The sequence below is a fragment of the Dermacentor andersoni genome, chromosome 7 (genome assembly GCF_023375885.2).
Source record: "Dermacentor andersoni chromosome 7, qqDerAnde1_hic_scaffold, whole genome shotgun sequence".
NCBI lineage: Eukaryota > Metazoa > Arthropoda > Arachnida > Ixodida > Ixodidae > Dermacentor > Dermacentor andersoni.
Genome location: NC_092820.1, coordinates 82,048,000 through 82,071,295, shown reverse-complemented (window position 1 = coordinate 82,071,295; position 23,296 = coordinate 82,048,000). Strand labels below are relative to the sequence as shown.

The following is a 23,296-nucleotide window of genomic DNA, read 5'->3' as shown; positions in this document are numbered from 1 at the left end:
TTTGCTTAACTGGCCTGCAGTGTGCCAACAATAATTTTTGGCGCTACCCTGCTGCCATACGTTCACAGGAACTGTCTGCTTTCCTGAAATTTAGGGGCGTTAACCCGTGACCACTGCTGACAGACGACAAGACTTACTGGTGTAAGATTAGGTGATGCGTGCGCTATTTCCCAAGCTAATAGCAGTAGGAGAATCAATACCGGTTATATAATTACGTAACCAGAATACATGTCACTTGCGTTTAGAAGATCCACAATTTTGATAACGGGTGAAGGCGTGACGCAAGTGACCTGAAGTGAAGAACAAGAGAGATCGTTGTTTGTGAAGTGTATGCTCGTCGTTGCGACTACAATGTGTGCAACCGGACCACACAGGCAGATTACTGCTGAAAGTGACAGCAGTTGTTCGGGTCATACCGGAGGGATCGACAACTTAATATCAACTTTCCTCGATTCGTATTCCACTGACCGTATTTTATTTAATTCGTACTTTGACGTTGTTCACAACAGCGGGCACAACGTTATAGGTATGCAATATAGTGACCTTATAGTAAGTACGGAGATTGTGCGACACGTAGCTATAGCTATCGCCGGCGGGCATCCCGTCTTTTTCAAATGCTTATGTTTTGCACAGTGCATGATATATCACCCGGTACATATGACTTCATAGGACATGCGTGGTAACCAACCCTCAAGCGTTCGCTGCCATGGTTGTGGGGTTAACAAATGTCAGCAACGCGTAAAGTTACGGAGATTTTTGTATTAAATGTGAGGGTTTACGTGCGAAAACAACGACCTTGCTATGGGGCACACTGGGGGAGCGTCTCTCAATTAATTTTTGGCACCTAGGGTTCACAACGCGTCCAGCTAAATCCAAGTAGACGAACACTTTTCCATTTGGCCCCCACCGGGACATGCGTCAAACCCACCGCCTCGAGATCTACAGCGCCGCGCTATAGCCACTAGGCTGCCACGTCTAGTGGTCACATGACTTTACATCGCTAAACTACGTAGTGAATTTTACACTAGGCGCGATACACCGGTGCAAATCTTGCTGCATTAAGCGTGCTACGTTGGACACAGACGACGACGACGAGGACTCTGGACAGACCTGATCGAATAAGAAACCCACAAGAGAGCGTTATATCAAGAAGGCAAAAGAAACCCACCTCCAGCCCGTTTCCGCTTGGGTTGGTGCACCCTCGCGCCTCCTGAAGTCCTCACGTACACGTTGGTGATTATGGCCTGCTTAAGCGTGCGGCCGCCTTCGATGAAGGTACCCTGTTTTGTCACGGCCTCTTCCACGTCACCCGGCTGCCGGGCCGCCCGATACTCGCGCGACTCGAAGTAACCGGAGTCGGTCTGCACCGACGACTCCAGCGTCTGCACGTGCTTGGCATCGAGCAATTGCAGATCTTCGGGCGCCATTCCCGAGACCGCCGGTGGCGCCTCGGAGTCGCACAGCTGCTCGGTCTTGTGAAGCTTGTTGATGCTGAAGCTGCGCGACGCAAGAAAACGGTGCGAGGAAGGCGCTCAAAACGACGCATCTACGAGCCTGGGCAGGATGACTTTACAAAATCGTGCTCCTGTGATCTAGTCATTCATAAGAAGCGAGATAAAGAAGACCTGCTTCTTTAAGTATGTTGCATGAATTTCCAGGAAAAGTTGGCACTATCATCGGGCACTGGCTATTCTTCGCCACGTATAACACGAACCCAAGTAAGCGCAAGTGCTTACTCATATATTAATTATTTACCTGCTTATAGCAAATGTAACCAGGCATGATAAACTATAACCTGTTTTGTTCACGCATATTTGTGACAGTGAGCTCAGAAATCATTATCTGGTGCAAAGGTGACATGTTGCTCTCCTCCATTAAGATTCTTGAAGTGTGAGGCGCTCGTTTTCGTAACACCGTTGTTAGCTGCGGTCCAGTACTCTCCTATATGGTTAAGCCTCGAATATGTATTATATTGTATAGCACTAAATTATACCTCATGTGTTAACATTGCAGTGTCATTTCGTATGGACTTGAGAAGGACTTGGTCAAATATCCTCATCTTCGCAGTCGCAAGTCCACTCTGGATTACCAACACATTGTGCTCTACAAAAAAGGTGCCACTTATGTGAAGTACCAAGCCATGGACAGTCTATTAAGGTTATGCATATGTCCGTTCTCATTAAGATTTAGTTTGTATGGTATACAATAAAAGGTAAATAAAGAATAATTTAGAACATTTTGAACATCGAATTCGGTGTTTTTGCTCACTCACCAGAGGACGTTTTCTGAACAGCAGGCCAACTTTATTATATTAATGAGACGGATCAACTGTTTCGTCATTTCTGTGCGTCTACCTTACTGCGGCATCGGCTACAATGTTTCCAGGGATGAGCAGTCTTCAGGCGTCCTTTGAAACTCTATAATGCGATTTGCTGCTCGTGTCGTCTCTCTGCCCGGTGGTATAATAGCTAGTTACTTGCGAATGATGTAAAGGTGCTTAAAGTCGTGGAGTACTCAATAGCTTTTAATTACAACATTCTCGTCAATGTTTTGTTTCTCTCAGTATACTACAGAAGGAGGTGGGGCCGGAAAATTATTTCGTTAAACTGAGTTCATTGTTGAACCTAAAACACTAATGTCTGAACAACATTATGTATAAATTGAAGAGCAAAAAAAAAGGGGGGGAGGGCAGCAGACTTGTGCCACCTTGCAGAAGCACAACACAAATTGCAGCGAAGCTGCTTCTTTCGAGCAACTGCAATAAGAATTTCACTTGCTTATAATTAAATCCCACACTTTGTAAGGATGCCCGGATGTGTCTGTTCCCTCGGAAATCTTGTCACATGTACCTGTAACACTTTCTAGCACTTGTTAAGGAATTATTTACGAAGGCAGTATGATTCATCCACTCACATTTGACTTGGCGAGAAAATTTGATCATTATGCCATAACCTTGCAGATATCTTTTCCCGAAACTTCGTTAAATCGGGCAAGACATAGAGTCCACTTCATTGTCTAGAGGTACGAATTCCACTAGGCTCTTTAAATATGTGTCGGAGGGTCGAAAATATTTGAGTAAATGAAGCATTTTGCAGAACTCGCTTTGTTGAAACTGAGATTTGAACGCAGATAGCCCGGTTATGCGATAAGCACACGCACCTGTGCTCCAGCCACCGGTCGATGTCGTGCCGGTCGGTCATCTTGCAGAAAGGCAGGGCGCCGTGCAGGCGCAAGTACTTGGCACAGCCGCGGTTCCCGCGCTGGAGTGACGCGTCCAGCGGCGTCAACAGTTGACCCTGGTTCACGGAGGGTTGGAACACACAAGGGAGGCAAACGCGATGTTAAGCAAACGCGACGTTAAGCCACGAATATGAAACCGTAAGCCTGGGACACCTGTGTCCCTCCTCTAAAGACACTCTTGAAGTCCTTGTAACATCTCTGTAAAGGAGGATGCTTGCTGCGATGCTAATTAAGTTTGTGCGGAAAACGCCCGCCCACATTCAGTCGCGTATGACGGCAGCGTAAATGCTAAAAAATTATGCAGGTCCAACTCACACGTTTGAAACCATCGCGAAGCAAAGGGTTCGCGAAGTGGTTAATGAAATACTATAGAGCAGCTCATTCGCTTTGGCTCGTTTCTTCAGCGAAGCATTTACTTGTCTGCCGTGCAAGACGGCAGGACACGGATGTTCTCCACGACGCGAGCCACTTGAGCGACCCAACCGGGGACTAGGCTGTCTCCGGGATCGGCCCACATTACGCGGCTAGGAACCAGCGGAGCAGACGTGCAAAGCCGCAGAAACTCGTCCGCCATCTTCTCTGTGGTGCGATTGCGAAGCGCTTGTACGTTGTGTGGATCGTAGTTCGTCGCCGTGTGTCTATTCAAGACACTCAAAAACAACATTTTACTTCGTCGTCCAGCGATTGATGAGCAGCGAACGTCACTCTAGCCCCCACTTATAAACGAAGCCATACCCGCTGGTTATCGCGCCTTCGAATATCAGTCCAGACGGCATCTTCAATAGGCGTGCTGCTTTGAAACCGAAGCCTTTGCTGAGCCTCTTTTCGTGGCGGCACGCTCTTCATACCTGAGCTAAGTACTCAGAAACAATTGCTCATACGTTCTCGAATTCTCGGCTGAAGTCTCTAATCAGACAACGTTGCAGTGCATTACAGCCCCATAGATTTGTTGCATCGGTGAAAAAACGCGTCTCATGTAATAAATCGAAGCTCCGGTACTCGTGCTCTTGGTCGATGCTAATGAAGCTCCTTTGCAAGTCACTATGAACCCTGTGGTTTCTTCGTTCGCGTTGGAATATCGCTTTGAGCGTGTGAAATGGAGCTGTGCGACTCAGGTCGCACATGCACATCGCGTGAAAACACAGGTCAAGCGTGACCGGCAATTAGGCTGAGCGTGAGGAGTTAATTTCTTCCGTGCGCTGTTTTCTGCCGCTTCGCGCCGCAAGTATGAAATTTTCGCACGACGGGGCGTCGTGCGCGTTCTTTCTCACTAGCGTTCCGTGCACCATGCAAGGTCCAAGGTATCACATTTGCTACGCAAAGTCTGATGCCTGAATATCATAATTGAAGCATGGGAGAGTTAACACTTGGATTTAAGTAGTGTTTTTTTGATGCACTGAAGCAAGTTACCAGTTCTGAACCGCTAAGCAAATGAAATGATAATTAATTCGTTACTGCATCAATGAGGCTCTGCCTCAAACAACCCGTCACTATTTTTATCGAACAGATACACTCTCCGTGACCAGAAATAAAAGTTGGATAATTTCTACGAATCTTGCGTGATGTGCCAATATGTCTGGGAACTATGCAGGGTTAATTCTCCCACTGCGATCGTGCTTCAGGAAGTTGAAAGTGTTGACCACTTCATCGATTACAGACGTTCCGGCTTCAAGCACACTGCAATAACATGAGCGACCCCATTATATATATATATATATATATATATATATATATATATATATATATATATATATATATATATATATATATATATATATATATATATATATATATATATATATATATATATATATATATATATATATATATATATATATATATATATATATATGTGTGTGTGTGTGTGTATGATGGCTCCCTAATGGTACTTAAATGCAGAATGGAACTACGGAACACGAACACACGTGCGATTCAATAGGGCGATGCGTGGTGCAGTAGCTTAAAGCTTAATCGCGCGGGCTTTGTCTATGGTGCTAGTGAGTTGCGTAGAGCGATGCGCAGCGATGTCCTACACCAGCTTTTCCATTTTTCATTGCACAGCAAAACCTGCTTTTGCCATGCCTTCCGCAAGATAGTGCTTGGCGCTTGGACGTAATTCAGTAGATGGCGCATGACAATCAGAATATTCTTTATAACGCATTTGGAGGTCTATATCTGCACCAGGGACGAGTGTAGGTGTAACTTGTTGTTTTACTGCGTAATCTTGTAAGACGACAGAGCCGGTAAACGGCACATCTCTATGGGTGTAGCCCGAATGGATATGTATGAGCCGACTGAATATGAGGGATGTGCGACAGCAGCCAGAGCAGGAGCCATGCTCAGCAAAGTACGGGAGGTCTTTCAAATAACTTTTGTACGACAGCAACACTACAAGTGTACTACGACGAGCAATGAATGTTGCTGCAGAGTACTTTGTTTTTTAGAAGGTGTTCGCGAGATTTACGCAGGATATGAGTATAGCTTTATAAGCAACTATTGTATAATCTTACCAAATACAAGCCGAAGGAAGCGTAAACTTGAAGCCCGAGAGAAATTAAAAAAAAAATAAAGCAGCTTTCTTTTACAGGGACGTGAAAACACGCTACGGTGGCTTACCTCGAACGCAACCTCGAACCCGAGGTTGCGTGTTGGATGGGGGTGAAATGCAAAGACGATCTTGTGCTTAATTATCGGTGCACGTTTAAGTACACTAGGTGGTAAGAAGTCACCCGGAGTCACCCATGGACTACTGCGTGCCTGATATTCAGATCATAGTTTTGCACGTAAAGCTCCCCAGTTCAATTTTTATAAGGACGCGAGGCGTGGATGATTCTTCTAGACAACAGTGAGGTTCTAGACAACAGAGTCAAATTTCGTTTGAGAACATCAAGAAAGCATTACAACCAAGTCCGGGTACACTGTAACCTCATGTGCTGAGTCTGTAGGCGAGAACACCTCGCTTGTATTCGTGATCGCCAGAGCCGAACGCTCGAAACTTCTCGAGACGCAACACCTCCGATTGCGCTTCTTCGAGCGACGCCTGCTGGCACTGGCTGTTGCCAGCATCACGGATATCCCGTGATGCACGATTTTAAGTTTACGTATAAAAGGCATCGAAACATCCACGCTGCTCACCTTTGAGTTCCGCATGACCGGGTTGACCTCCGCGCCTCGATCCATCAGCACTTTGCACATCTCGACGCTGTTGGCCATGGCGGCCACGTGGAGTGCGCAGCGGCCGTTGTTGTTAGGCGAGTTGACCGCCGATGGCTGCAGCTCCAGGAGCCACTGTACGAGGTCTGCGTTACATCAGGGCGCACCGACGCCAGCCGCATCAGTCGGCAACCCCTCCTCATTTTTTGGCAGATAATGTGTGCAAGACCCTCCGTGGCTGCTCAGTGGCTATGGTGTTGGGCTGCTGAGCCCGAGGTCGCGGGATCGAATCCCAGCCACGGCGGCCACATTTCGATAGGACCGAAATGCGAAAACACCCGTGTACTTAGATTTAGGTGCACGTTAAAGAACCACAGGTGGTCGAAATTTCGGGAGTGCTCTACTACGGCGTGCCTCATAATCAGAGTGTGATTTTGGCACCTAAAATCCCATAATAAGAAAATATGTGCAAGCTGTGGTTTCTAAATAAAGTTGTAATCAAGAAGAAAGATTAGTGCGCTGCCGTTTGTCCATCTCCCTTTCTTTTTATCAACTCTAACGTGTAACCGGCTGTAGCATAAACCACGTAGGCCCATTGTAATGGTTTTAAAGTTGAACCAAACACTTCAAATCGCTACAAATTACGCCTAACTTGCATGCCTGCATTTATTACCCTAGTAAAAAAAGTATTTACACATTCTGTATAGAGATAATATGCAAAACTTTGAGTTTGTAGCCCATGTCCTCTCTATCAGCAGCGTGTCAACTTGCAGCCTTACACTTGTCGTCTACCCTCCATAGAAGCTGAAAGATGAACAGGTCTGGAAGTACGTGGGCTAAAAAAAGACCTAAAAGAAGAGCGTTCGCGGCTCTTTCCAAAGTCCATAGGTGCCCAATAGGCAAAATGAGAAGTCTATGTGACGGCCGGTCTGTTATGGGAGGGGAATGTCCATAATCTGTATAAAGGGGAAGCGTTTACGTATCAGTAATCTGCCATATCACATTAGCACCGTTGTTCTATGATCTCAACACGGATGCGTTGAGCTCGATCATGCATACCTTTCCGCCCTGACTGCACGGCCTCGTGGAGCGGCAAGTCACCACGCTGGTTGCGCATGTACAGGTTGGCACCATGTTGCCAGAGTATCTTGAGCGTCTCCATCTGTCCTTTGGCCGCTCCGCAGTGGGCGGGTCTGCAAGCGGGCCAGCACATGCCGACTTGCTGTCAGAGAGGCACACTTTGGCGGACACAGTGACACGATTAACTCTGACCATCCGCGCGATATTCTGTAATTTCTGGAAAAAAGCGCTTGCATCTTTTACTCAGTAATTTTTCTCTGGACACTTAAAAAAGACAGAACCACTGCTTTACTTTACTATACCCGTCTGGCGTAAGCAAAAAAAAAAGGGGGGGGGGGGGCCAAGAAATGCCGATCTGACCAGTCGGAGAGAGCTTCAAAGCCATCATCGCACTGTGGCACAGCAAAAGATCCGCCGATGTGTAAACGACATAGTACGCTGTAGGCGAAAGGGTACAACAAAAGGAAGACAACACAGTCCGGAAGCTGGCACTTACTGCAGTCCTTTATAATCAGTTTGCTTTTCATTCTAAGTGCACAATTTTGGTCAAGCATAGGGATTTAACCATTACAGTGCATTAGACGTAAAATTATGTTTGTAGCCTGCGCTCCACACGTTCAACCGCACGCAACAGCGCTGACACAGCACGTAATATAGATAGAAACTGTGATTATGTATAAAAAGAAATAAACCATTCCTTGGCTTTACCGGCTGCCATTTCCGCAGGCGTCGAGCGTCTCGTTTTGTGATGTCAAAGGGGTATGGCAGCTTACTGATTTTGCGTTTAGGAGAGCACCTTACCATGCACTTATACTGGCTCATCGAGTGATTGAAGTGTGCGAATCTGCCTTGCCGGAAAGGCACCTTAAGACATTTCGACGGTTTCAAGCATGCGCATTGCCACATTGACGGAAGTTAGTTCGCCGTGACGGAGGCGTAGTTGGCTTCCCTCAAGTCTGCTCCCACCTCGATCATATTTTCGAGGCCAGACGCTAACGCTCTTACATGCTGCACCAGGCGAGTCGCGAGGGCAAGTGAATAGTCTCAGCAGGATCACCACCGCCGCCGACTCCGTCTACTTGAGTTAGAGATCCGATACTGGGTGCTACAGAAGAGCCAGAAGAGTGACGCTATAGAATTATACACAAACTGAGACTTGCCGTGGTCTTTATACCGCAAATATCTCCTTTTCAGCGATCATTTGGTAGTCTATGATTTCAATCATTATAATGTACCGAAGGCAATTGCTATGCATCAGTTGTATTCGCAAAATAGACAGTGACTGAAATTATCGCGTGTATCAAGAACTGTACCCGTATTCACACAGAGCTTTTCCGCTAAGCTTGCTTGTAAGAGAACATTAAACAAATGCTGATGTACAGGTTATTATCGATGGTAGTCGTCCAATTGCAAAGAGCTCCTACGAACAAAAAGCTCGGTGAATTCGGTTTCTGGTCAATTTCTGAAGCCGTAATTTGTGTTCATGGCAAAAATTCTCCGGTCGTCGTGCAATATCCACTGTAGATTTTCTGATAGAGCGTGAAATTCTCGCGCGATCTAGGGAGTGCTTCTAGATTTGTCTTTTATGTAAGTGTGCATGAGTACACTTACATAAAAGGAGTTTCTTAGTAATAATAATCGTCATACTTGTCATGCTCTCATTTTCCTTGCCTCTCTCCTTGGCCAAACGCTCAGTAGCAGGCTAGAACAGGCTGATTCAGGCTGGCCTCACAGTATTTCCCTTCTAACACCCCCTCCACCCCGTTTCTGTCTCAATGCTAACAGTTACAGCTACTTCCACGTATCCTTGTCCCTGAGCAATAAGTTTATCTACCCTTTTTATCTGCATCCTCTTGCAGAATTACTGACCTGTGCTTCTACGTGGGCACAAGTACTGACCTGTGCTTTTACGTCGGCAAATAACACACTCACGGCGTTATTCACCAAAATAAAGAGACGTGTGCTAATGTAGGTTCTTGAATGGAAGTGATGCTTTGACACGACGGGGCTTTGCCGCTGTTAAGAATGAATAAAAACTTCAACTTCCTTGAAGCTCGAAACTTGTAGGCGCCACGCACAACATCGCCACACCTCAAGCTGAAACGCTCAAGCAGTCGAAAACAACCAAGGTGTCCTCGTGCCGCGCTCTGTGCCGCGGTGTCTGACCGAAAAAAAAACTCACGTCCTGCCTTTGTGGTCCTGGCAGTTTGGCGCGGCGCCGTACTTGAGTAGCAACTGGGTGCAGTCGGCGTGGCCCAGAGTGACGGCGTAGAAGAGCGCCGAGCAGCCATTACTGTCCACTGAGTCCACGTCGGCGCCGCACAGCGACACCAGCGTCTCCAGGCAGTCCACGTGACCGCGGCTGGCCGCGCAGTGCAGCGCTGAATACCAAGAAAACACGCCGGCAGTGCAAAAGCACGCGTTCAACGTCATTTGTGTAAGCATGATGTCAAGATGTGATCCGAGCATGTCTCTATAAGGTGAAGCGGTGGTGGTACCATTGCCTCCGAGATGTGCGCACGCGCGGACTGCATAATCTCGCAGGGCATGTCAGTACCGCAGTGTTTCATACTCGGAATATCAGAGAGGACCTGGAGATAGCGCCTTTTTACAAAGCCAGCTTATGCTGCTCAGTCAGCAGCATGGTATGACAGGCAGTACACGGATTGGCCTAATTTTCACCCCTCTGGCTGTGAATGACCTTCTGTGTAGCCATTTGGACCCTTCTGGAGTTCATTTATTATCGCAAACGTGAAGAACTGACCATAACCGCCTCTAATTTCTACATTTTGCTGGGTTTCAGTAAATTGCAGAAAAAATAAATATTTGTCTAAAATATAAGAAAACATAGTTACACATACTTTGAGTTACATTCCAAACGTAATCCAGATATTGAGGCACGCATACTGGAAAATATTGCGGTTAAGGTTTTGCGCTGTAAATTACCCAACAACATGAAGTGTGCTCAAGTGCAAAACACTTTACTGATCTAAGAAACCATTTTGAGGCTAGCACAATAAGAACGTTGAACCAAACCCAGACGTAAAAGAGCCTACGGTGTGCATTATTCGTGAATCTAGGGAAAATCGTAGAACAGTCCACGTGCTAACTGTGACTTTCATTGCGTATATAATGGTCGAAATCGCACGTATAGTGCCAGTCGACAAGTTCAACCTTACGTAAGTAAGGCTAGAAAGGCCGTTGCAACACACAAAGCACACAGGTGCTGGCGATGCCTATAACAGACGCTGACCTGTCAGACCATCTTTGTCGGTTGCTGCAACGTCCGCTCCAGCATTCACCAAGGCCAAGATTGCATCGCTGCTTCCAGACGGGCAGTAGGTCTTGCTGGGACGTGTCTCTGCATATCGGTGCAAGAACGTTAAACATCCTGACAACCCGACGTTTGACTGCCGGGCACAAGTGATCTCCTACTCGCCAGAGTCGAACACAGTCGCCAAGCTAACGACGCGCAACCCGCCCCATTCAGCAGCCTCCCTTCTCACCAAGCCGCTAAGTGACGTCCGAAAGGGGGCGGGGGGGGGGGGGGGGGGGTAGGTAGGAGGGATCGCCGGATCGCCATGTCACACGTGGCGAGATGTATGCCTAGCATGATGCTATTGCTCACAAGCGACTATTCATGCTGAATCCCCATGAACACTTGATTTTTGCCTATACACTATGCATATATGCTGTGAGAATCTCCCTTTACATGAGCTATATACGTTTTGCGAGAATTCCTGAATGCGAGTTTCATCGCCTTCATCGTATAATCGCATGACGTACTTCAAGTATCCATGTCAAATGGGTGAGGCATTTCAGTGAAACCATACTGAACGATCATATTAGCAAGTACATCTGGACGATATCTAATACTCAACGTGCTTTGGCGTTACAGCAAGGAGCTTTTTCCAGAACAAGCACCTTCGAGATACCGCTGCTTTATACGTCATAAATTGGGTTTGCTATATCTAGGTGCGAACCTGAAGGACGTTTACCAACGTCTCAATTGGGAGGTACAATTAAGAAATTGCAAGTAATGTAGACGTGATAAACTTCAATAAATTACGTCTTGAACTTCTCAGTAGAAACACCCGTACTTGCCATCCTACCTCCAATGCGAGATAAACAGCGTCTCGGTATTGAGTGTAATTGAACAGCTATCGAGAAGCTATGCGTCCACTGATTCCTATATCTCGCGGGATGCGAATAATTTTTGTCTATACACGACAACAATATGGAAAATGTACTCGTTAAAATTGGTGATCAATATGCATCGCTACGCGCACCAACTGAGTGAGACACAAAAAAAGCTAAGAATCCGAAAGTGTGCAGAGCAAGTCGTTTCGTTCGTCTGTTCCTCTCGTTTCAGCTCAGGGATGACGCTGCATAAAAAAAAATTATGGATATATCTTTTCTTACTCCTGCCCATCGGAAACCCATCTGTACGAGAGCTCGTTGTTCCGTCTCCTGTGGAGCAAAATAACAGATTTAATCGAGGCACACACCAGAAGCGCTATAAGGGTTGCCTACGACTTTCTATTTATTTATTTATTTATTTATTTTAATAACTAATCTGGCTGATTCTGCTCCGGTACGCGCCGCTACACTAATGCATTCGAGTAGATACTTAGTGTGTCGAGTGGCAATATTTTAGTTCAGGAATCGCCGTGGAGAGAAATTGAAATGCGGCGACCACTTCAGCCGCGAGGCGGCACTGCCATATATATCTTCTGCAAATATCCGCAACAAGATGAGGCGTGTATCTGCTGCAGCAAACAACCGGAGACAACTTAGCGCGCTCTAATGGTATGCGGAGGTATTCACCCAGTCGAAGATGTTCACCCACGTCCACCTTCCAGAAGCATTAGAATTCAACGCGGATGGAAACATTTACTGGCGAGCAGTCCAGATAAGCAATATAATTTTGCAGTATTACTAAAAAAAAAGCACGAAGAGATTGATAGGACCGAATCCATTAAGGGCTAGGTAACTGTACATTGTAGATTATATATCTTTAAAGGAAGAGACAAAATATTAAGAGGATGGATGCAAAGGCTTGACTGATAAGCATACAGATGTACAGATTACCTGACTAGCTCAAGTAGGCTGAGTCACCATTTGTAACCGCCATTTTTCAGAGGGGATACCAATAAGTATTCATCACCATCGCCAGAATCATTATCATCATGAAGTCGAGGTGGAGCGTAGAGCGGAGGAACGTTGTAGAATACAGGAGCAAGAGTTAAGGGGTTAACCTTGAGTTATGCCTCAAGTTAAGGAGGTTTCTTTCGAACGACGCCTGAGTATTGTCCTCAAACTCCGTGGCCCCAGCGCGAGAGAGCAGCGATCTTTCACGCGAGTACACTTCGTCCGCCCAAGACGGCAGCGCACGCGGACCGGAAACTCTGCAACGTGCGGTCCGCGCACTCACCGACACTGGCGGCCCACAGGAGCGGCGGCCTCCCGTCCTGGTCCCTGACGCTGACGTCCACGCCCAACTCGATGAGCCTCCGCAGGGCGGCCAGGCCCACCCGGACGTCGTTGCCCATCTCGCTGTTTGGGCCGCACATCTGTGCGGCGTAGTGGATCGGGTACGCGCCGTGGATGTCCGCCGTCGATGGGTTGGCGCCCGCCGACACCAGGATGTCCATGCACTCCAGCTCACCGCAAACTGCGGCGAGACGAGATGCGCGGAGGGCTACGATGACGCGGTTTTATCGCGACCCTTCGTCGACAGCGTACACAGACCTTTTCAACGAGAGAACCCCGGGCGTCGCCAGAACGCCCTCTGGACGGTGTGTGAACATACGCGAACCTCCCTAAAAAAGCACCTCAGAAGCTGCAGTACGTGCCCTTCTACTAATGCCCAAAATTACAGAGAGAGGGTCTTGTTGACTCTCTGCTATGCAAATGTCTACAGATCAGAACGGTTTGTAAGAAGGGCCTTCACATAGAGCACACAGTATTCCTATATTGTTGGTAAGTATTCAATCAGTTCTAGTGTGAACTCACTAAATACTTACCATATAAAAAGAGGTACCTAACGGGAAAATAACTTACTTGTCGTATGGGTTTTACGCCAGGACATTTCGTTTACCTTAACCTGTTGTCTTTTCAGCGTATGTTCTTGTGCACGCAGAGGTTTCTCTCATTTCTTTTTTTGCGTGCTTGGTGCCGTCTCCCTTTTATTTACAGCCTCCATGGAATGGAAAAAAACACCGAAAAAAAAGACCACAGAGAAATTGGTCGCATGTTTATGATGCTGCCCAGATGCAGCAAAGGAGTCCTGGGCGCATGCACGTTCTACAGGGCATGGCGTAACGAGCGCACTGCCATAGCAGTCATTGCACAAAGGCCAAGTGCTGCATGGAGACCTGCGTACTGTACGCCCCAGTGCGGAGAAGAGTGACAGGCTCTTCACGTTTTATATGCCGTTGCGCAGCAATTGCACACCCTTAGTGACACCCTTATCTCCCATTCAAGTTGCCAAGACTTTCAAGCTTCACCCTGAAACCAGCGACACAGACAGGCACGTCGAGGAGCATCTGTGCGGCAAAATGGGCCTTCAATAAGTCAATCAATCAATTTGTACTAGTACATAAATATACTGTACAGATAGAGGTATACAGAAGAAATCCAGGTTAGTTTGGTTGTCTAGCTATGTTGCGGCGTTTATAGTCAGTCGTTCGGCGCGCTGTTCGTGTGTTTCCTGGGCGATTCGTTTCCTCTTCATCTCGTTCCGATGTCGATTCCAGGCCTCCTCCTGCTTATCAGAACTGTCACCGTCCATGCTGCCGCTTCAACTGCGGTTGCGGCGCACGCGAACTCTTCTTCTCAATCCTCCGACGTCATCAGGCATGCGACGCAGCTGGCGAAGGGAGCGGAGGCGAGCGCAACGACGAGGAACGCGGTGTGACGTTAAGGCGCGCTCACACTAGCGAGAGACTTCCCGCAGCGGCACAGCGTTAACGTCGACGCTGCATCGCAGCTCCTCGGAATGACGCTCACACTGCGCGCGTTTTCTCACTGCGGTTGTCTTGGAATCTAGAGAGAGGAGGCGTTGAGGGAGGACCCTAACGAGCAGAGAGAGAAGGGGATAGTCACGTGACACCAGAGAAGACTGGAAAGCACGCTTTTTTCCCGCGTCGTCGTCTTGATCGTCTGCTAGCTCTACTCCCGTCGCCCTTTTTGTCACGAGGATGGCGGTTCGAACGATGAGCTGTTGGCTACGGTAAACGTACTTCTACTTGCTTGTTCGCTGCTTCTGCACCGTCGCCTGAAGTTACATGTTCATGCTGGCAAAGCAACCGCCGAGTGTCCCGCAGCACGCGCGCAGCCTCCGCCTCCGCCGACGGGGTCACTGAACTGGGACCGACGTCACGGTCGGCCCCCATTGGCTGTTCTCGTCAGCGGCGCGGGAAAAATGGACCCATCGCTCTGCGGGACGGCACAGCAGCCTGTCTGCGGGAGAAAAACCGGTTTTTGCGGGAAGCGGCGCGCGGGAAACGTTCTGCGTTGCGCGTTTTCCCGCCACTGTGAACGCGCTTTTATACCAAACGGCGGCGGGAAAAGGCGCGGCACTGCGCAGTGGCGGAACACGTGGCTCGGTGCTACTAGTGGCGCATGCGCAGTAGTGACTAGGGAGTGAGAGAGAGAGAAATATCCGCGGCGAGGGCGCGCGTTGTGACGTCATGTGTCTCCTCGGAGCACCGCCACGGCGAAATCGCAAGTTCGCGGCCAGTAAAGCTTTCGCTTTAAAACTGAATTGGGACCTCCTGTTCATGGTTAACATATAAGTCCACTGGCAAGAAACAGCAGCTCAGTCGGTACAAGTACAGTAATCATAAATATTCACATACAGATATAAGTAAATGAAGTAGTTAATAGACAACAATATATCGGCAGTAAGCAATATTGCGAAACTAGATAAACCGAACATAAGAGAGGAGGAAAGATAAAAATCAAAAAAAAGATTTTAAAAGCTAATTACATGTTGGGGTACATAAGAATGGCAGGTCTAAAACCAAAATTGGATTATACAGTACATAGTGTCGCTTACATTTCACATAAGAAAAATTTTTAAGTTCATCACAAAATCGATGGGATTTCTGGAGTTTTATCACAAATGGTAATGTATATTGAATGATGATATGGCTGTAAAATGAACTGTCTGTTTGCCATAATTAGTGCGCACTTTGGCCAGAGTTAAGTTATGCAGCGCTAAAGCAGTTGAGTTAGCATTTCTTAGAGATGATATAGGAATTAGCGATAATTAGATATTGTGACTCATTAGTTTGAAAAGTGGCAAGGTTGTACTTGACAAGGGCAGCAACGTCTAGAATTTTATTTGCTTGTAGTAACTGTTTAGCATTGGCGGTGTATGGATTCCACGTGATTTTACTAACTGCCTTGTTTTGGATGGTTTTGTATCGGCTTTAGGTGAGTAGTGTACGTGTTACCTTGAGTACCGTACGGTAACACGTAATTGGTAGTGAGGAGAAAGCATTTCCAGCTCCCCGCCAAATACAACGTTATTCGATTCCCCTGGTAAGATGGAGGCAGCCGGCTTCACCTTTAGGACATTTTCTCCCCTCCAAGAGTTTCCTTAAAAACCTCGTTGGTCACACGCCGCCCTAAAAGAGCCAGGACAGCGTTCTGCCTTCCTCTGCTGGCACGGACGCTGTGCGCACAAGCACTATAGCGTCTGCGCCGTGCAGGCGTGTGTCTATAGCCCAATGTGGTTGGGTGGTCAGTAAATGTCGAAGTTGAGCCATCTATAATGGGAGAGGTTTTTTTTTTCACTCGATTTCACCTCCCACTGCTCTCTGCGCATGCGCCGCATTGCTTCAGCGACGGAGGCGCGAGGTCTGCGGCGCAGGGGAGGGGAGCGGTGAGACCGTCTGTTTCGCGCGCAGTCAGCCTAGCCTAACCTAACCTAACCTAACCTGGCACCCCGTCGATTCGCACTAAAGAATATCCTACTACTACTACTACTATTACTACTACTACTACTACTACTACTACTACTACTACTACTACTACTACTACTACTACTACTACTAATAATAATAATAATAATAATAATAATAATAATAATAATAATAGGCAACTTAAGAGAAAGAAATACTTCCCGACACCGGGAATCGAAGCCGGGCCTCCTGGGTGAGAGCCGGATATCCAAAGTACTACATCATGCCGGAGACGAGATCCACCGCTTCGTAGACCGCTCAGATAGGATAACAGCGCCTTAGATTACAACGCGACGTATGCGCAGAGAGCAGTGGGGGGTGATATCAAGTGCGAAGAACCTCTCCCATCTATAGTCGACGACCTCCTGTGGCAGCACAGAGAAAGCTACGCGCACGCACTCGCACGTGCCAAGCTTCTGCGTTTGTGTCACTACGCCAAGTAGTGCCGACGTTTTGGTGGCGGTTTACAGGAACCAGGAAAACCAGACATGGACAGAGAAAGCCAAAACTGGCAATAGCAAGTAACGGAAATCCTTTCCTAAGCGATCTTTTTAATTTGTTATGAAATAAATCCTGAACAATATAATTCAAATAATTCGTAGGGTTTGCTTTACGCAGCGTAGCTTCTAGTTTCTTGTATTTGGGGACTACAAGCAGATGCCCGGCACAAAAAAAAAAAGAGAAGCGCAGGCAATCCACATACTTTTGACTCTGAAGTGCTAGAGTATACTTTAGGAATCTAATAGGGAGAAAATCTACGTAATTCATATTTCATTTGGGCGTAATTATCTAGAAATTACAGCTGTTAAGCGGTGCTTTACAGCAGAAAAACTTTGCCATGGAATGAAGAGGAAGAAATTGTCTCGCCATCCCGGCACTGCGAAAGTGGATGTCCAACGAAGCTTTCGAACACCGCCCCTGCATCTGCTGATGGCGTATGCAATGCTATATTACTTTAGAGTAATAGTAGTAATGGTAATTTTGGCAGCACGCCACCACTGGTGGTATTGCCATTTCTTTTCCCTTTGCCGCCCTTCGTATTCACCCTGCTACTGTGGAGTCTTAACTATGCGTTGCCTACGCATAGCATTGCTCCAACGACAATGAAATTGGTTGCTAGGCTGGTTCTTTTATTTACGAAAGGCTAGTGACGTCACTCCCCACGTCACAAGTGACGTCACCGCGGCAGCTTGCGCAACAGTAATCTTCACCGGGAATCGTATGGGGGGAGGGCTACGTGCTTCGCGTTGTTATCACAGTGCCTTATCATCAATTATGTGGTTCGGATGCTCGTTCTCTATTGAAGCGAATGCTGTTCTGTATGTCGTATGCGTGATACCAAACAGTGCATGCACTTTTCGCTTAAATCGCGGCAGGAATTCTTTTTTTCTTTCTTTCTTTTTTTTTTGCGAGGACGTGCCGCGGGAGATACCGATCAACTAGAGGCGAACGGCTTCGCTGAAAGAACGTGTGCTCCGGCTCCGTAGCTTTGGGTTCGCTGCCACAGGAAGTTGTCGCCGGTTAGAGAGACAACCTTAATGGTAATCATATTGGCTTTACAGAGCTTTTACCAGACGGTTGCTTTACAGAGTTGTTACCAGAGGAAACGATTCCGTATTTACTGAAGCGGTAAAGAAACGAGTACATTCAAAACGACATTTCTGTGGACCTACACAAGAGACCTAGGCATGGACTGAGAGAAGTGCTCGCCGAACACTTGCAGCTTTACGTATGTTCACGACTGAATGAAGTCCCAGTGGCCATTTCGGCTTTTCCACCAAAGCACTATCCAATACCTGAAGCATAGCTTATGAGAACTCCTTGGCGCCGAATTTGACCTCACATATGCCCATCTCTACAGACTGAAAGCCTCTTCAGAGAGATGTAGTATAGACAACATTGCAAACCTATATTTTTATACGCAGTATTGAAAACATTTTCCCCTAGAAACCACCTCAGGCACACAGAGGTGTCCAAGTAGCAATCCGTTGGCGATGGCCCGAATCAGCGGGACTAGCGCTGTCACGTCATTTCTTGCACGTTTCGATGAACCTCCGCCTGGCGCCTCCTCCTCGGGTGGAGTTGCCAAACTCGGGTGCGTCGAACTCTTGGTTCGTTGGTGCTGCGTTTCCTCGCGACAAATCCATGGCGCGTTGTCACGCGAAAGGTCACTAACTCACGTGCCTCCTTGCGGCTAAAGTCTTTTAGTACTTTTTCAAGAGTCAAAATTGGGCAGTTCTGCCCGGATGGCGAAGCACCGAAATCGACAGGAAGGTTTGGTGTTGCGCTGAAAACTCCTCAAACGGTGTTCGGAGAATCAGCGAGGGCGACACGTTGGCGCCACACAACTGATTCTGTGCAGGAGAAACAGTGTCCGGGCAACACAAGAACACGTGTTCTTAAAAAAATTTGACCATACTTTGTTTTATTGCAGGTATTCGGTATATTATATTTTCAAATAATTATTAAAAGTCCAACAATGAGAGTGAAAATATGTGCAATAAATGTACCCGCCCAACTGGTGCGACGTTGTCAGTTAAACCTCCTCTATTACATTCAGCGGTTCTACCCTGTTTGACCCCTCAGGCACACGTCGCTGTATCTTCCGTAACTCAATAAGCCGTGATACATGTTCACGAAAGTAGATACGCGCTGGCTGTGCATTGGGGTCACAGCGGTAGCCTGCCATTCTGGAGCGCCAAAAACTGTGGAGACCCATACGCATAGTTAAATTATAAGAAAACCGATCATCATTAATTACAAAATGGCTAATGCCATGCCGATCTATCGGTAATCCCTTTCTTTATTGTTGTTGTTAGGAGTCTCAGAAGTAGACCCCTTCCCAGCAGTGAATGAAAACGCGGTCGAAATCCTCGGATTTCTTGTACATGACGAAGATGGTACCCAAGTTAAGAAAAAAAATCATGCTGCTCCAGGATTGTTATGACTGATAGCGTGCCTGTGTGAAACCCAAAGGAAGATTTTGTAGATGTCCGCACTGGCAACATTCATTTGTAAACTTCGAAAGGTCCACTGAACATGATTCTGCACACTGGAATATGTAAAATGGTGCCACACCACAGAGCAATTGTTTTCTTTTCCCATTACATAAGCAATCATTCGAAATCAGACACTCAAAGATAGAACACCGTCAAAAATGTATTTAAGGAAATCACGAAAAGGGCCGAAATGATTTCGGTTCTTACGACGAGCTAAGTAAACATGCCTCTGAACTTAATTTGAAATCTGTGTGCAAGAGCAAATCTTTCACGTCTCGGGAAAAAATACGTGAAAGATGTTTACAATTTGGCCTAGCAAAAGTTGCACCACTCCTATAGTCTGTCATCCTGGAAGCGCCGAAATAGCATCGTTCCCAGCTTGACACCCGCACGAAGACAGCAAGCACGCGCTGTATTATTGGTGTATTCAATCGGAAACAATGTGAGATCTGCATATGTTACATACAAATAAAAAATTACATGCCGTTGCCCTAGGGAGTGCTGAAGGACGGGTCGAATTCCATCTTTCCAATTTTTGCTCACTTTGTTGTTTTGTCTGATGCTTCCAGTACTCATTTTATTTGAAAGCGTCGAGTGGTACACCTAGATGCTTCAGGGAAGTCGTCACGCAGCTGATATTTGCAAAATGTACTGGGTGAATGGCCACTCCTCGTGCCAGAACCCTAGGTACCTCAGCGAGTTAACGAAGCTATTTGCGGCGGCACCGAATCTTCTCGCAGAGCTGGCAATGTTCCGGACGCTCTTAACATTGCAGCGTATGGCCCTATCGTCTGCATTCGACCACAGTCTGTTGACTGAAGACGAAAACCATGAGTACGCGCATTCGCTTGCGACGATGGACAGACATTGCGTTTCTATGTAAATACAACATAACAGCGGGCTGAGTGGGCAGCCGGCGCACACGGAACACTTGACATGAATGAGGTTCCGCCAATGCATGATCAATTATTAGCCTCGTAAAGCAATTCCTACACGCCATGGCGAGCCCCTCAGGGGTTACGCGGCCGAAATTAACATGTTCGAGGACGGAAAACGATATTTCATGCGTAACGCAGTCGAATGCCTTCTGAAGGTCTAGCTGGAGGACCGTAATGCCGTCGTTGGTAGCGTCAGACCGCTCCGACCCGCTACTGAGCGTACATTTTACTAACTTCCGTTTTACTAACCTCCGAGAGAACGTGCGAGCAAATTCATACAGCACGCGCCAGTTTCCATTTGGCCACATATACTGGAACGCAACCAACGAATAATAGTCAACGTTACTTTTGTCTTTCCCGTCGCATACTTCTCTCTCTGGGTACACCTTTCCCCAGCATTCTTCCTTCGACGAACATCAAGCAGCGTCTTGTCCCTCGTGATACCGCTGCGTCGACGTCTCATATAGTGTGCCTTCGCGTCAACTGTTGCTTGCGTTTCGCGACGCAGCTTGTGAGCGATTTAGTCAGCAAACGTAAAACATTCAATGAGACCATCCGCTGCATATGTCAATAAAGACAACTGCATGCATCGCATTTATTCTAATGGCCTTTAATTACCCGCTTCACGACCCCTTCGCTCCAAATAGATTCCAGCAGGTGCGTTGAGATGTGCGTAATTTCTATAGTAATAATTCTTCGTGAAAGTGCTCGCTTGCAGTGTTAATTCAGCTGCGAACAATCCCTATGGAGGCTGCATTATTGACTTGCATGTTACTTTGTTTCTTTACTTCTTTCGTTTAGACTGCTACGAAACTAGTATCGCGGCTGTTGTCATTTATATACCAGTGGTGCTTGTCATCAGATAGTGGCATACTGTGTATCCAGATATACTGGGTAAATATGTACCTTATGGTTACAAAGCGTGACATCAGGGTTCGTTCATCTGCACCATGTAATACCTTCCATTTAGCTGCTCTTCTGCCTAATTCATAAGATAACTTCCAGCATGCCCCCGACTACCCTCCCTCTCTCACAAATAACTAACCGTTTACACAATCATTGTAACCTTAAGCGTATTTTTGGACGCACCAATGCTTTGAATTCATCCGCCCTACACTACAGCCTGAAAATGCGGCATGGTCTTCCTGGTAATGTCGTTAGCGCTCGTGGCCATGCAAAGCTCTGACAAGAGGTGGCACAGTTTCGCGATCATTTGTCGTAATTGTTGCTTCATATTATTGCTTGTTTACTACGTACGTCGCCCCTCAATATAACTGCTGTTTAACTTCGTTTCAACATGTATAAAACATTTTTCTGTGCTCCACATCACTGGTTTTGTTTGTTGCTGGCTACTTTATTTCTTCGCCCTCACTACCTGCTATATAATTTCGCGGTGTTCCGGTATGTACATGATAACATTCTGCTCATATCTGAGCAGTTCTTTACTCTAAGACACTTCAACTACGTATTGCACCTACTGGAGTCTGTTGTGAGGTTCTTTAATGCGTAAATAATGTTACGGAGATAACGTATGGTGGACAGCTCCATTTCGTCTGCTGCCGAAGTGCTGAGTGGCTGGGGGCGCCTGTCTCCTTCTGACGCGTACCCCAGCACAGCCAATCAGAACTTCAGGAGCAGACGAAACGGACATGTCCACTAGGTGAAAACTTACAGATTACCCCTTCCCTCTCCCCTCCAGCGAATCTAAAAATGTCTAGACATGACAAAACTCTCGTACGAGAGCACGTGCGTCTAATGAAAACTGGCGCACGCGCTCTCGCGCAGTCGTGCTGTCGTACACGTTCTGCTAGACGCGCAGCAAGAGCTAATAATCTGAAAAAGCTACTTGGCCTTGGTACGAGAGAAGTATGCGATCGATTACGGCCTAGAAGGATCGAGATTTGGGCGACTTGGGTAGTGGTTGAACATTGTGAAGGGGCAGCGCAATATAACGTTGCGCCTATGTAACACACAGCGCTGTCCTGTGTGTTCCTGGCTTCTCTCTTCGTCATATTGCGCTGGCCCTTCACGATTACGGCCTAACGGTTCGAGCACTGGGCTGCTGCGCTGGCAGACCGAAGTTCAAGCCCACCCCGCATCGGGCACGCGATTCTCTTAGCGGCAGCCACGGTCAGCAACGTTTCGGGAGGGGTTCGCCAAGGGAGCTTCGCTTTGGAAACAGAGCGCCGCGCGGGTCCCTCACCTGTGGCCCAGTGCACGCACGAGTGCTTCTCGTTGTCGACGCAGTTGACGTCGGCGCCGCGCTCCACCAGGAAGCGCACCATGGTGCGGTTGCCGGAGATGACGGCGAAGTGCAGCGTGGTGTAGCCTTCTTCGTCCTGCACCGACGTCAGGCCCGGCTCGTACAGCAGCAGCAGCTCGGCGCAGCCCGTCGTCAGGTTCTCGGCGCAGTAGTGCAGCGCCGTCTTGCCCGAGCGGTCGCGGGCGGCCGTCAGCGAGGGCTGCGCGAGAAGTCGTGACGACACGAAATTAGTACGAGCCTGGTCAGAAGAACGTTTCGATAATTTGACCAGAAGCTAAGAAAGGAACGCTGCTTCCTGCTTCAGGCTGTCCATAGCGGAACACCGGGACGTACCAGCATGACAGAGTTGATGACGAGCATATCGTTGAGGCGAAGCGAGCTTTGGAATACTTCCATAAGGTTGCGGCAGTCAGGGATGAAGCGAGAAAGAATACGTTAACGCCGAAAGTAGTCTAAGTTCTAAAGAAAAAGCAAAATATTTGGCGGACTTCAGCTACTACTCTGACACTGCCCCCGTATACTGTATGAAATACAACACGCCCTCCGAGTGTTGTTGTTGTTGCTATTGTTGCTGCCACTGGCATTGTTTGTTTGTTTACCGTCTATCTATGGCTCGTACCCACTATAGGGGATCGGCCAAGATTCCGATGG

At 47.4% G+C, this 23,296-nt stretch overlaps 1 protein-coding gene across 1 annotated transcript in view; it reads right to left on the bottom strand.

Moving 5' to 3' along the window:
* Positions 1 to 23,005, bottom strand: part of LOC126534223 (uncharacterized) — a 44,856-nt gene extending 21,851 nt beyond the window's left edge. Inside the window, exons 1-9 of the mRNA XM_072289485.1 lie at positions 22,979 to 23,005; positions 22,586 to 22,844; positions 12,908 to 13,147; positions 10,727 to 10,834; positions 9,656 to 9,854; positions 7,453 to 7,586; positions 6,376 to 6,539; positions 3,160 to 3,296; positions 1,169 to 1,497 (exon numbers count right to left, since the gene is read on the bottom strand). Coding sequence (XP_072145586.1) covers positions 1,169 to 1,497; positions 3,160 to 3,296; positions 6,376 to 6,539; positions 7,453 to 7,586; positions 9,656 to 9,854; positions 10,727 to 10,834; positions 12,908 to 13,147; positions 22,586 to 22,844; positions 22,979 to 23,005 — 1,597 coding nt within the window. The remainder of the gene's footprint in view (positions 1 to 1,168; positions 1,498 to 3,159; positions 3,297 to 6,375; positions 6,540 to 7,452; positions 7,587 to 9,655; positions 9,855 to 10,726; positions 10,835 to 12,907; positions 13,148 to 22,585; positions 22,845 to 22,978) is intronic.
* Positions 23,006 to 23,296: the final 291 nt, after the last annotated feature.